The sequence below is a fragment of the Halichondria panicea genome, chromosome 3 (assembly GCF_963675165.1).
Source record: "Halichondria panicea chromosome 3, odHalPani1.1, whole genome shotgun sequence".
NCBI lineage: Eukaryota > Metazoa > Porifera > Demospongiae > Suberitida > Halichondriidae > Halichondria > Halichondria panicea.
This window is the reverse complement of record NC_087379.1, coordinates 6,217,871-6,233,681: the sequence shown is the minus strand read 5'-3', so window position 1 is coordinate 6,233,681 and position 15,811 is coordinate 6,217,871. Positions and strand designations below refer to the sequence as shown.

Here is a 15,811-nt window from a genome sequence, read left to right as displayed (position 1 = left end):
CACACACACACAATAATGTACACACCCACACACACGTACGACTACACAACTCTTTTCACTTCATTTTAAAAGCGAAATGCAAAAATGCTATAGGCTAATTGTCTAGGGGGAGGAGGGGACTCACTGGAATAGTTTGGAGCGAGCAAAGTAGTCTCTCTCGTACTTGTGTATCTCATCAATGCCCTCCCAACTGTACGAGCAAAGAAACACGGCAAACTGACAATAGCCTACACAAAGAAACACTATATACACACTTACAGCACACGTACATAATGACAAGAACATAGACACACTCATAATTGCTTAAAACATTGCTCATATAAACTAAAATTCCTATGACACACCTCTCTCAGTAACTGCGGCATAGTATCATTGGCCATTCAAAATTGAGATCATCTGCAGGGGCAATCAGCATCAATCTGATTGGTCACACACTCACATTCAGTATTGTTTGACTCCATCCTTCTCCGCGCCAAGTCAACTTACGAATATTGTACGAGAGCATTGAAAAAGAAAGACAGACTAGAAATCAAGACAATAGTTTTAATTCCTTCAACAATGCCGTATAGCAGGTAAAATTTGGTGCTGAATTTATAGCCGATTTGGCGAGTCAAAGGGGTGAGGGATGCCAATGTTTTAGCTTAGTACAGAGTCTCTGTATATTGCATGAGATCTATAATGCCAGCAACATGATCCGTAATTCAATTGCCTCATTCATCAAATTACGGTAGTAAAAAAGAACAGACTACATGTATTCGAGAGAGGTATTGTCACATGAGGGGGAGGCTGTGTAAATCTTGAAGGTCCACACAAACAAACAGCTAGTACAGACAATCTATGCATGGCTGTCATCTGTAGGATAAAAACATGCAGGCTGGAAGCTAGTTCTATACGTAGGTCAGAGTTTGAACGCAGTTAAATCAAACTATACAGAATGCATACACAAATAATAACAACAATTTCTACATTAACCAATAAAGTTAATGATTTGACGTAACCACATAATAAAATATCTGCAGTCGCCTGTTGATCGGACACAACAACAGAATCATTGCAATCAATAGAGAGTCCAAAAATGCTACTGTCATATCGTGAAATATATGGACTAACTGTATACAGTTAGTCTAACTATAATGGTTTAACTACTTATCTCGTTAGAATATCTGCAGTCGCCCGTTGTCTTGATCGGATACAACAACAGAGTCATTGCGATCAATAGAGAGTCCATAAATGATATTAAACTCTCCCTCTTTCGTTCCTTGCCCACCAAACGTGGTAATGTAGGCTCCCTGGGATGTGAACACACTCACATGATGCGGTCCATTATCACTGTGTCATTGCTATCGATGGCTATGGCCCAGGGTGAGTTCAGCTTTTTACCTTTTTACCTTTTTACCACCCCCCCCATGTGCAATGTACTGTACCATGATAGTATAAGAAGCTGAGTCATAGAATTATATGATATTATATTGAATGTATGTGTGTGTGTGTGTCCGTTGTGTGCAAGTACTTCACTAACATGCATTAGACATTTGGCTAGGAAGTACATTGAACAGTGGGTATAGCAAGGAGCTAGTGTATAGTATAATTATTACTGCAATCAGCTACAGGGCAACTATATACTGCAAATTTTGCTACATATTTCTAGTGACTCACAGTGACACAGTCCACCACTCAAAGTGTTATTGCCGTGAGTCATTATTATCCACATTACTAAAAACTGAACTACACAGTATCCCCTCACCTGCAAACTGGCGACCTTGGTCAAGATGTCCGCCTTACCCAGCTCAAAGAGATCGTCTCTGTCCAGTGTTCTCCCCACAGGGTACCTAATGCTATTACGCCACTCAGCCTCTAGGTTGTACCGCAGAGCTGTATTCGAGTAAAGCATATGTTATACAAAGAGCCTCGATCCTCCGGAAAAATAAAGTATGTACACTAGAAAAATTCAGTGAATATTGACCAATAATCTATTGTACAGACCCGGGACCAGCACAAGTTTGTGCATCAGGTATATATACACACCCACACCTCAGACACACCCACACAAATAGTGCTTGTATGACTACGCAACTCTTTTCACTTCACTTCATAACATACACTACCTGCATGCATGTGTCTGCAGTACCACTCTGCAATCATTTACTAGCTACAACTTTCACTCTTGAAGTGCAGTGCCTGATCGTTGATGGACCCCCGGACCATCTTCCAAAACTCCTCCATCAAAGCCGTCACCATGTTACGTGTGGACAGTTGGGACTCTCTCAGCATACCATTCCTGCATTATATTTACAGTATACACCATGTAGAGTAGGCAGAACATATATACATGTTCTGGTACGAGAGAGACTACTTTGTCCAAACTATTCCAGTGAGCCCCCCCCCCTCCTCCCCTAGCTATTTAGCTGCCTACCTCACATGCACATGTGTACAATGCAGGGAAAGATAATTATGATACCTCTCCCGGTAACCAGGGCATAGTATCCAATGGCCTTTAATTATCGGAACAACTGACCATTGATTCAGAATTGAGAGCATCTGCAGGGTCAAACTATATAGCATCAATCTGATTGGTCACAAACACTCACCCTGTCTTGTTTGACTCCACCCATCTCCGCCATTTGGCGAGCACAAATATCGTAAGAGCCTGGAAACAATCAATAATCAATAATAGTACTAGAAACAATGACAAAAGTTTTAAGGTTCCTCCCTTACTATTGTATTGGTACGTATGGAGGGCACACTGTCACACAAACACATAGATTGGAAGGAACCTTCTGTCCATCTATTTGACATCTATTTGACTATAACTGTGCTCTTCTTAGCATCCACTGAGCCATCAGTATGCATGAGGCTAGAAGCTAGTTCAGTTTAAAAGAATCAAATATGCATGCATTGACTGCATAGAAGGTCAGAGTTTGAATTCATGTCATAATTACAGATTCACACAAATATGATAAGTTCAAGGTTGATTTCACAATGCCATTATAAAACGCTACATGTGTATAATTATATACCAACACATTCTACACTAGTCTAACTATAAGCAACAAACACAAGTTCTTGGCTTGACTGTACTACATGTATATATCTCCTTAGAATATCTGCAGTAGCCCGTTGCCTTCATCGGATACAACAACAGAATCATTGCGATCAATAGAGAGTCCATAAACGATATTAAACTGTCCCTCTTTCGTTCCTTGCCCACCAAACGTGGTGATGTAGGCTCCCTGGGATGTGAATACACTCACATGATGCGGTCCATTCTCACTGACGTACACTGTGTCATTGCTATCGATGGCTATGGCCCAGGGTGAGTTCAGCTTTTTACTTTTGGCTTTTTGTGAGAAGGTTCTCAGGAATTGACCTTCAGCAGTGAAGACTTGTACTCGATGGTTAGTGTGCTCAGTCACATAGAGGTTGTTGGCACTGTCAAATGTTGGATAAAATGGGTTTTGTAATTGTCCATTCCCATTGCCAGGTGTACCGAAACATCGCACAAGCTTCAGATCAGTGGTAAGCACTTGTATTCTGTGGTTACAATTATCAGTCACATACAGGTTGTTGTCTCTTCTGTTATAACAGATACCAGCAGGGTGCAGAAACTGAAGGTTACCACTGCCTTGACTACCAACAACCGCTACAAACTTTCCGGCGGATGAGAACTTATTCAAACGATGATTGCCATTCTCCACAACATAGATGTTGTTGTCTTTGTCGACAGTCACTCCAAATGCATTTTTCAGCTTTCCAAACGTTCGTATCTTCTCACCCTCTGGTGTAAATACAGAGACAGTAGTTCCTTCACCTTCAACAACAACCAACTGCCCCTTACTGTTGAAGACAGTGCCTCGTGGTTTGTTCACACCTCGTACAACTCGGGAAGGCTTGACGAAGCTCTGTGGTGATGAGACTACAGCTATTGGGAATGGACTGCCTCGTACTGCGTCCCCATTGACAGTGATGTGTAGTTCATGCTTTCCTCGTTTCACAGGGCGATAGTTGATCTTGTGTTGGCCATGTGGTTCCTCGATCACTTCACATTTCAATATGCCTTCGCTTTCGATATGCACAAGTTCAGCTTTGATGTTAAGTTTATCTTTGAATTTCTTGTTATTTTTGGTCATTCCTTGATAGGATAAAGTTTTGGTTTCTTCAGAGGTAGCATCTTTCAGACAATCTCTTGTCATGTGGCTGTTCTCTAAGCTGAATGATCGATTGTGATCAATTTCTAGGAAATCTTGGTAAGCTTGTTGGAGAGGTTCTTTTCCTTCAGTGATCAGTTCCATGTCAGCCTTTGTCTCTGGCTGAATAGCACTTGATTTGAATTCTGCAGTGATTTGTTTAACTCTCTTAACAATGGAAGATTTCATTTCGAGTACTTCACCGTCTGTGCCTGTTTTGAGACCCACTTCAGCGTACTCCAGACAGCTAGTCAGTTTCACCTGAGTGATCTCCACTTGGTCCCTCTGTGCCGCCAGATCCTTCAGCTTCAGCTGAGTCAGTATCTCTAGCTCTCCCACAAGCTCTGCCCTTCGTTGATCCAACAGTCGATGTTGTTCGTCAATCTCCTTGTGGATGTTGGCTTCAATCGCGGCCCTCTGTTCGTGGATTGCCTTGGCTCTTGTGTCAAAGTCCTTCAGAGCTCGTTGTACACTGTCCAGCTTCTCTTTGACTGGTTTGAGACTGGAGACAAGTTCTTCCTTGTGCTTGGTCAGCACATCAGGCACCAGGTCGTAGTTATGGTCTTTGTGGAGACGAATAGTGCAGTCCGTGCAAATGAGAGTGGAGCAAGTATCACAGTATATCTTGAGAGAATTCTCCGAGTGTTTGGGGCAATGGGGGACAGCCTTCTTGGGGGGAACCAGGCTAGTCACTTGAGCTTTGAGTTCATCGAGCGAATTTAGTCTATGATCACGTGTATATTTAACTCTTTTGTGAGCAGCTTGACATTCGTCACATAAAAAGTCCCCACAGTCGTTACAGTATCCAGTGGCTTTGCCATCCTCACAGCCACAGTTCGTATCATTGTCGTCTTCAGCCTTGTTGAAAGCATCTTGTATCTCAAACAAGTGGTCGATGTGGAAGTCTGATTGCAGTCCAGCCACTCCCCTCTCTGACAGTGGGACAATGTGTCGACAGGTGGGACAAGTGAGGGAGCGTCCATCCTTGGTCACTAGTTTATCCAGACACGGGGACTTGCAAAATACGTGAAAACAAGGCAAGAGTTTCGGCTGCTTGAAATTGTCGAGACAAATGGAGCATTCGAGTTGAGCATCGAGTTTCTTGAGAGCTTCTTTCGTAGTCACTCTCTCGGCCATGGTTTTGAGTGCCGTAAGAAGGCTAAGGCTTAATTGTTACTCTTTGTTTAATATCTGCAAGGGAAAATTGGACATTGTTGTGTCAAATAAATGCACTAAACATAATTATTAAATCTACACATAATCCTCACGTATCCTAGATCTAGTACAGTGACACCATAGACCCATACTAGATACTGTACTCAGACTCACCGCCAAATTCAAGCCAGAGAATTCAATTTTGGAAACGATGGGTGTGGTCATCCAGGCGTATTTACGATGATGTAATCGTTATTACCCCAACATCCAACCTTACAGCCTGCTACCGCAAACATGAATTAATAAAAAAACGTGCCTACGAGCAAAGGATAAGAGAAATTGAGAATGCCTCATTCACCCCACTCGTTCTCTCTGCCACCGGAGGTCTTGCAGTTGAAGCGACTGTTTTTTACAAAAGACTTGCCTCCCTACTTGCAATGAAATGGGATCAACCCTACTCCTCCACACTGTCCTGGCTACGCTGCCGCCTAAATTTTTCTTTACTAAGATCAGCAATCCAGTGCATTCGTGGTGCCCGCTCAAGCGTTGGTCAAGCCATGAAGACACCGCCCCCTATGGACCTGGCTATGTCAGAACTGCAAATCAACTGAACTCAGCATCCACATTGTAATTATTTTGTCATTATTTTTCATTTTATTTTGTCTAGCTTTGTACCCTCTAACCTTTACATGGAAAAAAAAAAAATCGTTATTACCCCACGCTTACGCAGCAGTTGGTAGCTCGAACCAGGCCGCTGGAATCATCTTACCCTAGAATCATCTCAAAGAGCAGGAGGTGTACTCATTGCGTTCTCTCTGAAATATCAAACTTGGATTTCAAAGGACTACTTCAAATGAATTTTTAGTGCCAGACTGCATATTCACCCTAGGCGCGTTGACGCGATAACTTTAGAAAACAGTCGCCTTGAAGATCATGCATCTACAAGTTTCAACATGTGTAATTTTAACCACTGTCGCATTAACAATTAAGAAGTGTCTAGTTCACTCAAACAGATTATGTAATTTTAACGGTATCGTATACCGGATTTCGCATGCATTTGACACTGTATACAAGCCCGATCGCTAACTATAGTAAATTGCATGCGGCATGCTCAATCTTTGCGTTTCTAGATCTTTCGATTGCAATTTGTGTTAAAACTGGCAATTTGCAATCAAAAGAACATGCATGCATCACATTAGAATCTGACACTGCACAGTATTATAGGTAATTATGTGCAATGCGTGTAGTTCCATGGGCATTGGCTATTCGAGATATCATTGCAACATGCTCTGGCCTGCTGCTGGCTATATACGAGTCATCATCCTCCTCGCGAGAATTAGCAACCATCCCCAGGACACTCTGCATGGTCTCCAACCAACACTACCTGCACGCAACTTCACAGCAAGTGTGCATATATGTGCATGCATGCATGCGTGTGTGCATGATTGTGTGTGTGTTGTTATATAAGTATACTTCACTCACATGCCTTTAACCATAATTATAGAGCTGTACAGAATTAACACGTGTACATTGAACTGCAATGGCTATATATATATACAGGATTAATTATACTGTAGCTCTATTATAGTTACATCCACACATTCAACATTACAAATATGTATACCATGCACCCACAGTTTTGACAACCATTGTTACCAAGATTAGATAATAACTTAAAGAGCATAAGTCTAGAGTGATGCTGTATAATAAACGCGAAGAAACTCTAAATTGTACATGCATGCATGCTGTAAAATTAATTTGGAACTATACACGACAATTACAAATAATTATACAGTGAGAGATTAATGATCTACATCAGTGCAGTTATGAACAATCACTAAATGAATCAATCAGTATTACTGTATACATACAAACGGAAGTTACTATAATTATAGAGGGTTCATTCAGTCTCTCTGTTGTGTCTTGAGTGCTTCTCTGAATGTGTCCAACTTCTCTTGAATCATACGCACTTGCTCTGTGTGTGTGTGTGTGTGTGTGTTGGAGATTGAATGAGAGGCTTATACATACTGTATAGCGGGTAATTTTCGTCAGCCAAAAAATTAGTTTAACTCGAAAACTGTGATTTTCATGTGTAACATTTCGTTTGCATTGCATGCGTTCCGGTAAGGGAAACATTTCGTGGAGGTCAGCTTGCCTACAAAAATAATTAATATTTTACCCCACGAATATTACCCGCTATACGGTAGCCAATGCGATGGGACTTTAAACAAAACCAAAGCTAATAATCTGTATATATAGCTCGAAATTTTCTTTAGAGGAACTTATAATTAAATTCCTCTAAAAGCATTTCATTGCACAATGTTCGTGAGATGACTGCGTACCGGAAGTCACGTCTTTAATCTTTACACGTTATAGCAGATAATTCTAACAATATTCGTGGACTTAATTTTTGTGTAGGATTACTACTAATACCCACAAAAACAGCGAAAATTAAGCCCTTTGAAAATTTCAAAATTAGTTTAGTTGAATGGTAGACAAAGCAAACTCACTTAGTTGCTCTGCCTTGTCCACGGCATCTCCCCTGATCACCTCTCTCTTTCTCCCCTCATCCCCAGCAATGGAGTCCAGTGTTGTCTTCACCTGTTGCTCTAGCTGTCGCACTGCATGATATAGTCATATGACCTTCACATAACTCTCAAGTGAATGACTCACCCTCTCTGTCCAGTATCTGTACTCTGAGTGTACGGGCCGAGCTCTTGATGACCTGCTCCACTCGCCAGAAAAACTCTACCTCCGAACACGTGTACTATATAGAAACAGAATGACAATTAATACTTAGAGCATGTGTAAAAAATAAAAGTCGTGCCGAAGCTTGAACTCGGATTTTTGGATACAAAGTCCAAGGTGCTAACCATGCATTACAACAGGACCAAAGCACAGCTAATCACACTATAGAAGTTCACATCCTACATGCACAAACGATGTGCAAAACACCATCGAGGCACTTTCACTACTACATCTGTTAGTATAATTATAGGCATAGTGATATAGACAAAGCCACATCAAAGGGACAAATGTACCTCAGTGCTGTGGTGGCGTAGGTTGAACCCCCACTGACACTTGTTGGCCACTTCCTCAGCTTCTCGTAGAAAGTGGAGGTCGTACACACGCTCCCACACGTACTGTACCTGTCAAGAGAATCACAATATAGCGTTTACTGGCATGCAGAGAGCATAGGATAACACAAGAAAAGTTATACTTAAAAAGGTCAATGCCAACACATTTCATGTCATACAAAGTTACATGCACACAGAGGGCAAATAATTATGAGCATGCAATGCATAGATTAAATTGACTGACATCCTCTTCAGAGACAGAATATCCGTTGGTCTTGAGCACTCTCTGCACTGTCATCACTTCATCAGCGTAGAGCTTGTTCGGGTGGGACTGTGTGAGGAGCATTAAGAGATAGTGTAATCGTGTGAATAGTCAGACAATGTTGAGTGTGATAACTGAATGAAATCCTCCGCAAACACACATACCCTCACCGGTTCTGCTCGTAGGAAGTTATTGAGTTCATTAGCGACGGCTTGCCTCTTGATCTCCAACTCATTCTGCCCCTTCCACCTGATCCAGCGGTCGTAATAAGACGTGGGTCCCTCCATCCTCTGCATCTCCTCCTCCGCCACTCGTATCTGCTTCTTAAGAGAGGAGCTCATGAACTGGACGGCTGCTTCCCACTGTTCCGCTGTCTGGACGTCCTTGTCATCCAGAGCTGACATCTGAACGTATTTCTGTGGGGGGAGAGAGGGTGAAGTTAGTTTGTCAATGATAATTATTATCTCTAAAAAAACTGTTACTCCTTTCCACAGACGTACCAGTTGATCAACATTGTACCCCTCCCACTGGTGTTGTGTTCTGCCCAGTCTCTCTATCTCCTCACGAAGGCCCTGACTCAGGGAGTGGAACCGATTGGCCCCACCCTCTCCCCCATCCTCCAGTTTGGTGTGTAGCTGCTCAAACATTGTCTCCAGACCAACCTGAGAACAGTGTGTATGTGTGTCACTGCGTGCACACGCGTGATGTATGTCTCTAAACAATAACCACAAACCATAATTATCATTAATGTTTAAAGCCACTGACAAAAATGCATGCCCATGCAGTCAAAGGTGCTCAGTGTGAGCTCATGTAACACAGGTACATACCTCAGTGCACAGCTTCGCCAGCTCTTGGCTGTCAGCCCACTTGTGCAGTTGGATATCAGCTGATGTGTTGAATTCTCTGAAGGAATCATGAAATAATGTTTTAGTGCTAGGTACACTATTGGTATGATATACACTATACAACCATGGCATCCATTACATGGAATCCACACAATGACACTATATCACCCCTCACCCTGGCGAACGTCCTTGAGCAGCTGCCATAAAGATGTCCAACACTTTGGGGGCCATTCTGTCCCAGAGTCCCTCGCTCAGAATCATCTCCCACTTGTTGGGTGGGAGGACCTACAGCAGATATAATACATGGAGGGGAGTTTTGAACATGCCATGTAGAACTCCTCTAATGAAAAAAATGTTCCTTTTCAAATTTGGTGAAGGTCATTATAATAAAACTCAACTGTCAAATAGAATGCACATTCTTATTTCTAAAAACTAAACTACAGATTTTGTAATTGTTCATACCTCCGTATGTGTACAGTATCCCCTCACCTGCAGACTGGCGACCTCGGTCAAGATGTCCGCTTTTCCCAGCTCAAAAAGGTCGTCTCTGTCCAGTGTCCTTCCCCCAGGGTACCTATTACGCCACTCAGCCTCTAGGTTGTACCGCAGAGCTGCATTTGGGTTGAGAAACTAAATAAACAACACATTAAATAACCTAGTCACCCTGCATGTACATGTACTTGTACAGTACTACTCTGCAATCATTCACTAGCTACAACTCTCACTCTTGAAGTGGAGTGCCTGATCGTTGATGGACCCCCGGACCATCTTCCAGAACTCCTCCGTCACAGCTGTCACCATGTTACGTGTGGACAGCTGGGATTCTCTCAGCATACCATTCCTGCATTATATTTACAGTACACCATGCATGTGAGGTTGGCAGCTAGGTAGCTAGGGCGAGAACTCACTGGAATAGTTTGGAACGAGCAAAGTAGTCTCTCTCGTACTTGTGTACTTGTAATTGCACACAAGCTCTAATAGTCGATGTACAATGGGACTGAGTAAGTGTACAGATATGCCAATGTGCTTTTCAATATCACCTGCCCTGCCAAAGTCACAACAATCGTACTAATGCAAAGGAATCTGGCCAGTGAATAGAAGTTCATGTCTCAAGAGCACTGATAAATGAGATTAATACCAGGAGATCTGCCACTAATATACTGTTGCAATATGCTAATCTCTATTGAATGGTAGCAGTGACAACCACAATTTGGACTTCAATCTACTACCCATTCCTAAGAACACAGTACAAAGTACATACACATGTAAGGCTTATAATCATAATAGTGATGAGATTATCGTATTTGCTTCAATTACAGCACTTACCTTGTATGCACATGATGATGGCGTTCGGGTTCTGCATGTACTGTCTGTGGAAGAACAGGAATTACTGACTACACCTGCCACACTACAGTCTCCACACACACAACACACCTGCACATTTTGATGATATCTTCTCTTGTGTTAACGGCCATACCAGTGGTCACAGTCTGTACAGATACACACAGTCAAATGATTTGAGTGTACAGTCACATGACACTCACACTGATGATCCCTGGGAGGTCGACCAGGACCATTATCTTGAGGTGGGGCCCGTACATGGTGAGGGAGATGGGCTGAGAGCTCATGGTCTTCCCTCATTAGACGCTGACCCTCATCTGACGGTCAATCTCAGTGGGGATAGCACTAGCCTCGCGAGCAGACTTGTCCTAGAGGGAACGTTCCCTCCCTCCCACGTCTGCTCGCGAGACTAGGAGAGTACATGGTCACATTACATCACCATAATGTCTTGTACGGGTACCCAATGAAATTATTGAATATCAGAGATAATTTACATGCAATGGATTGACGTACATACATGCCATCAACCAAATTGTACAGCATCACAGTAAAAGTACCAGTACAAATAGAGTGCTGAGTTAAACACAGAAATACTCTACATACCAATTTTTAAGGAGAGACAACACATACATGTAGATGAATGTTTAGAGCATTTGGGATCTACGTAGGTGTGCATGTGTGCATGGTGTGTATGTAGTTCAAACTTATCATTGGCTGACATTAATAGAGAGACCATTGCAACACGCTCTGGTCTGTTGCTAAGGGTAGTGGGGCTACGAGTCATCATCTCCCCTTCTCCCCGTGGGAAATATACGAGCACCATCTCCACGCGCCACACTTGTCTTGCCAGTACTCTTTTCTCCAACCACCACCACCTGCAAGTGTCACTGCATGTGTGTGTGTGTCTGTTCAGTTAGTAAGTACTTCACTAACATGCATTAGACATTGAGCTAGGGAATGCATTGAACAGTGGGTAGCAAGCCTAAATTGAAGGCGTGTAGTTTATAAGCTAGCACTGAAATAGACTGAAAACCTTGCTATATATTTCTAGTGGCATCCACTCACACAGTTCACCACTCAAAGTGTTAGCATTACAAGCAAAGAGAAGGTTTAGATACCGTATAGCGCGAAATTTTCGAGGGGCTTAATTTTCGTGGATTTCGTGAAAATTAAGTCCACAGAAATTGTTCTTTAATTAGAATTATCTGCTATAACATGCAAAGATTTAAAGGCGTGGCTTCCGGTATAAGCATGCAGCCATTTAGCCTCGATCCCAGGCCGCACTTCCCACTTCACGAGTACGAGGCTAGCAGCCATTCTGCGAACATTGTGCAACGAAATGCTTTTAATTAGAGGCCATGCATTGCAGTCCACGAAATATAAGTGCCTCAAAAATTTCGCTCTATACGGTATTACGCACATTCTCGTTACTAAACACTGAACCACAAATTTTGTACTCCCCCCCCCCAGGGTGCATTACGCCACTCAGCCTCAAGTTATACTGCAGAGCTGAATTCGAGTTAAAAAACAAGTAAAGTTTGAATGAAATAACCGCGATTGTGCTGAAACATTCATAAAAAATCGCACAACTGATAACGAGAACAAAATTGGATTTCAAAATACGCCGCAAGTGCACTTATTTAAGCTACAAACATGGTCCAAGTTCGATAGGAACATGGCTACAAACATAGAAACTAACTTTGTAACATTTACATACTTCAAAATATTCACATTAGAAATACAACGCAGCTAAACATTATTAACGCTATTACACCTACAAACACAGTCCACTTCAAGTTCTTGGCTTGACTGCAGTATCTAAAATATCTGCAGTCGCCCGTTGTTCAGATCAGATACAGCAATAGAGTCATTGCGATCAATAGAGAGTCCATAAATGCTATTAAACTGTCCCTCTTTCGTTCCTGACCCATCAAACGTGGTGATGTAGGCTCCCTGAGATGTGAACACACTCACATGATCCAGTCCATTCTCATTGACGTAGACTGTGTCACTGCTGTCGATGGCTATGGCATAGGGTGAGCTCAGCTTCTGACCGTTGGCTTTTTGTGAAAAGGTTCTCAGGAATTGACCTTCAGCAGTGAAGACTTGTACTCGATGGTTACCATGATCAGTCACATAGAGGTTGTTGGCACTATCAAATGTTACATCAAATGGGTTTTGTAATTGTCCGTTTCCATTGCCTATGGTACCGAAACATCGTACAAACTTCAGTTCAGTAGAGAGCACTTGTATTCTGTGGTTACCCTGATCAGGCACATACAGGTTGTTGTCTTTTCTGTTATAACAAATACCAAATGGGCTATTAAACTGAAGGTTACTACTGCCTTTACTGCCAACAGCTGCCACAAACTCTCCGTCGGATGAGAATTTATTCACACGATGATTGCTGCTACACTCCATTACATAGATGTTGTCGTCTTTGTCCACAGTCACTCCATACGCATTATTCAGCTTTCCGAACGTTCGTATCTTCTCACCCTCTGGTGTCAATACAGAGACAGTAGCTCCTTCAACAACAACCAACTGTCCCTTACTGTTGAAGACAGTACCTCGTGGGCTGTTCACACCTCGTACAACTCGGGAAGGCTTGACGAAGCTCTGTGGTGATGGGGCTACAGCTATTGGGAATGGACTTGCTCGTACTGCGTCCCCATTGACAGTGATGTGTAGTTCATGCTTTCCTCGTTTCATAGGCTGATAGTTGATCTTGTGTTGGCCATGTTGTTGCTTGATCACTTCACATTTCAATCTGTCTTTGCTCTCTAAACGCACGAGTTCAGCTTTGAGGTCGAGTTTGACATTGAATTTCTTATTTTTCTTGGTCACTGCTTGAAAGGATACACTTTTTGTTTCTCCATTTGTAGCACCTTTCAGACCATCTCCTGTCGTGTGGCTGTTCTCTAAGCTGAATGATCCACTGTGATCAACCTCTAGGAAATCTTGGCAAGTATGTTGGAGAGGTTCTTTTCCTTTAGTGATCAGTTCCATGTCAGCCTTTGTTTCTGGCTTAATCGTGTTTCGATCGAATTCAGTAGAAATTTGTTGGACTCTCTTGAGAACAGAAGATTTCATTTCGAGTACTTCACCATCTGTGCCTGTTTTAAGACCCCCCTCAGCGTATTCCAGACAGCTGGCCAGTTTCACCTGAGTGATCTCCACTTGGTCCCTCTGTGCCGCCAGATCCTTCAGCTTCTGCTGAGTCAGCATCTCTAGCTCTCCTACAAGCTCTGCCCTTCGTTGGTCCAACAGTCGATGTTGTTCGTCAATCTCTTTGTGAATGTTGGCTTCAATCGTGGCCTTTTGATTGTGGATTGCTTTGGCTCTTGTGTCAAAGTCCTTCAGACCTTGTTGCACGATGTCCAGCTTCTCTTTGACTGGTTTGAGGCTGGAAACAAGTTCTTCTTTGTGCTTAGTCAGTACATCAGCCACCAGGTCGTAGTTATGGTCTTTGTGGAGACGAATGGTGCAGTCCGTGCAAATGAGAGTGGAGCAGGTATCGCAGTATATCTTGAGGGCATTCTCCGAGTGTTTGGGGCAATGGGGGACGGCCTTCTTGAGGGGAACCAGGCTAGTCACTTGAGCTCTGAGTTCATCCAGCGAAACTAGTTTATGACTCTGTAGATACTTCATTTTCTTATGAGCAGCTTGACATTCATCACACAAAAAGTCTCCACAGTCGTTACAGTATCCCGTGGCTTTGCCATTCTCACAGTTACCACAATTTGTATCATTGTCATCTTCGGCCTTGTTGAAAGCATCTTGTATCTCAAACAAGTGGTCGATGTGGAAGTCTGATTGCAGTCCAGCCACTCCCCTCTCCGATAGTGGGACAATGTGTCGACAGGTGGGACAAGTGAGGGAGCGTCCATCCTTGGTCACTAGTTTCTCCAGACACGGGGACTTGCAAAATACGTGAAAACAAGGCAAGAGTTTCGGTTGCTTGAAAGTGTCGAGACAAAGGGAGCATTCGAGTTGAGCATCGAGTTTCTTGAGAGCTTCTTTTGTTGTCACTCTCTCGGCCATGGCTTTGGGAATTTATCGAATGCTGTAAGGTTGTTACTGGGCGATATCTGTGAGGGAACATGGGGCAAACATTATTGTGTCAAATAGATTCTAGATCTATTATGTACAAATACATAATTATTACAATATAGAACTAGTCTGTCCTAATACAAAGTCTGTTAGCATACACATATAGAGTACAGGTCATGCACATTTGAGGGATTAACTCACAATTCTTTGTTGACTGATTGAGGACATTCAGAACAGAATGGGTGGGGTTCACCATAATTATGTCAAATATGAGCATGCAACAATATTCATAGATCTAGCAGCCATGATTGTTCACACATCATATAAACGTTTATCTATGTTCACATGTATTTTGAAGACTATCACAAACTCGAGTGTGCCTAAATTCACATTGACCTAACCACAGTCAAGTGCAAGCATCATACGTAGGTTTACATTCTGAGGTGCTCTTCAGTTTCTCCATTGTTTCACGATGAACTATTCCGAACACAGTCATGTACGTTCAATTGTACCGTTGCATGGTCACCCAAAAAACTAAACAGCACAAAAATAGTGTAGGACATAATTATTATAGGCTTAGCACATTATTTTTAACTTGATCATAGCACAGGTATTTAATGCCAGGAAACCACACCCACCAATAGCTTTGCATGTGAAATACCGGTGCGTGGGAGTTTATCCCAGCGTTAACTGCTCTATCCACGAAGTTTTGCACCCCACAAAAATTTCCTGCTGCTATACATGCCGACGTGCTTTCAATATCACCCTTTGATATCAATGTACATGCACTGTACAAATGTAAAATATAGAAATGAGTAGTTCCTTATAATTATACTGTTGCAATCGCTAGTCAGCATAAACACACACAGTTAAACCACTAACTGCATGCATGAG

At 42.5% G+C, this 15,811-nt stretch overlaps 3 protein-coding genes and 1 long non-coding RNA gene across 5 annotated transcripts; all 4 read right to left on the bottom strand.

Annotated features, from left to right (window-relative positions):
* Positions 1-2,426: 2,426 nt before the first annotated feature.
* Positions 2,427-2,899, bottom strand: LOC135333933 (uncharacterized). The gene is made up of 3 exons (XR_010394137.1): positions 2,716-2,899; positions 2,589-2,647; positions 2,427-2,538 (listed from the first exon to the last, which is right to left on the bottom strand). It is a non-coding gene; the product is annotated as an uncharacterized LOC135333933 (long non-coding RNA).
* A 12-nt stretch (positions 2,900-2,911) lies between these two features.
* On the bottom strand, positions 2,912-5,557 carry LOC135333892 (RING finger protein nhl-1-like). 2 transcript variants are annotated; one of them, XM_064528918.1, is made up of 2 exons: positions 5,514-5,557; positions 2,912-5,375 (listed from the first exon to the last, which is right to left on the bottom strand). In XM_064528918.1, the coding sequence occupies exon 2, from the start codon at positions 5,319-5,321 to the stop codon at positions 3,096-3,098; it is 2,226 nt and encodes a 741-aa protein (XP_064384988.1). In that variant the 5' UTR covers positions 5,322-5,375; positions 5,514-5,557; the 3' UTR covers positions 2,912-3,095. The 2 variants fall into 2 exon arrangements, with proteins under 2 accessions (XP_064384988.1, XP_064384989.1); XM_064528919.1 differs by having other exon boundaries at positions 5,453-5,515.
* A 1,539-nt stretch (positions 5,558-7,096) lies between these two features.
* Positions 7,097-10,891, bottom strand: LOC135333903 (dynamin-like 120 kDa protein, mitochondrial). Its single transcript, XM_064528928.1, has 13 exons — positions 10,850-10,891; positions 10,432-10,497; positions 10,249-10,364; positions 10,013-10,134; positions 9,699-9,808; positions 9,506-9,581; positions 9,179-9,340; positions 8,849-9,094; positions 8,661-8,747; positions 8,381-8,488; positions 8,013-8,106; positions 7,850-7,960; positions 7,097-7,314 (listed from the first exon to the last, which is right to left on the bottom strand). Exons 3-13 carry the CDS (start codon positions 10,355-10,357, stop codon positions 7,244-7,246), a joined length of 1,296 nt encoding a protein of 431 aa, XP_064384998.1. The 5' UTR covers positions 10,358-10,364; positions 10,432-10,497; positions 10,850-10,891; the 3' UTR covers positions 7,097-7,243.
* A 1,510-nt stretch (positions 10,892-12,401) lies between these two features.
* On the bottom strand, positions 12,402-15,184 carry LOC135332950 (tripartite motif-containing protein 2-like). Its single transcript, XM_064527885.1, has 2 exons — positions 15,119-15,184; positions 12,402-14,955 (listed from the first exon to the last, which is right to left on the bottom strand). Exon 2 carries the CDS (start codon positions 14,906-14,908, stop codon positions 12,683-12,685), a length of 2,226 nt encoding a protein of 741 aa, XP_064383955.1. The 5' UTR covers positions 14,909-14,955; positions 15,119-15,184; the 3' UTR covers positions 12,402-12,682.
* Between the last annotated feature and the right edge of the window lie 627 nt (positions 15,185-15,811).

Excerpts from the sequence above, each read along its gene's own strand:
- LOC135333892 (XM_064528918.1), bottom strand. The coding sequence starts at position 5,321 with ATGGCCGAGAGAGTGACTACGAAAGAAGCTCTCAAGAAACTCGATGCT.
- LOC135333903 (XM_064528928.1), bottom strand. The coding sequence starts at position 10,357 with ATGCTGAGAGAATCCCAGCTGTCCACACGTAACATGGTGACAGCTGTG. Across the intron at positions 9,809-10,012 it reads CCGAGGTCGCCAGTCTGCAG|GTCCTCCCACCCAACAAGTG; the intron begins GTGAGGGGATAC and ends TATCTGCTGTAG. Across the intron at positions 8,489-8,660 it reads ATTCTGTCTCTGAAGAGGAT|GTACAGTACGTGTGGGAGCG; the intron begins GTCAGTCAATTT and ends TTCTCTTGACAG.
- LOC135332950 (XM_064527885.1), bottom strand. The coding sequence starts at position 14,908 with ATGGCCGAGAGAGTGACAACAAAAGAAGCTCTCAAGAAACTCGATGCT.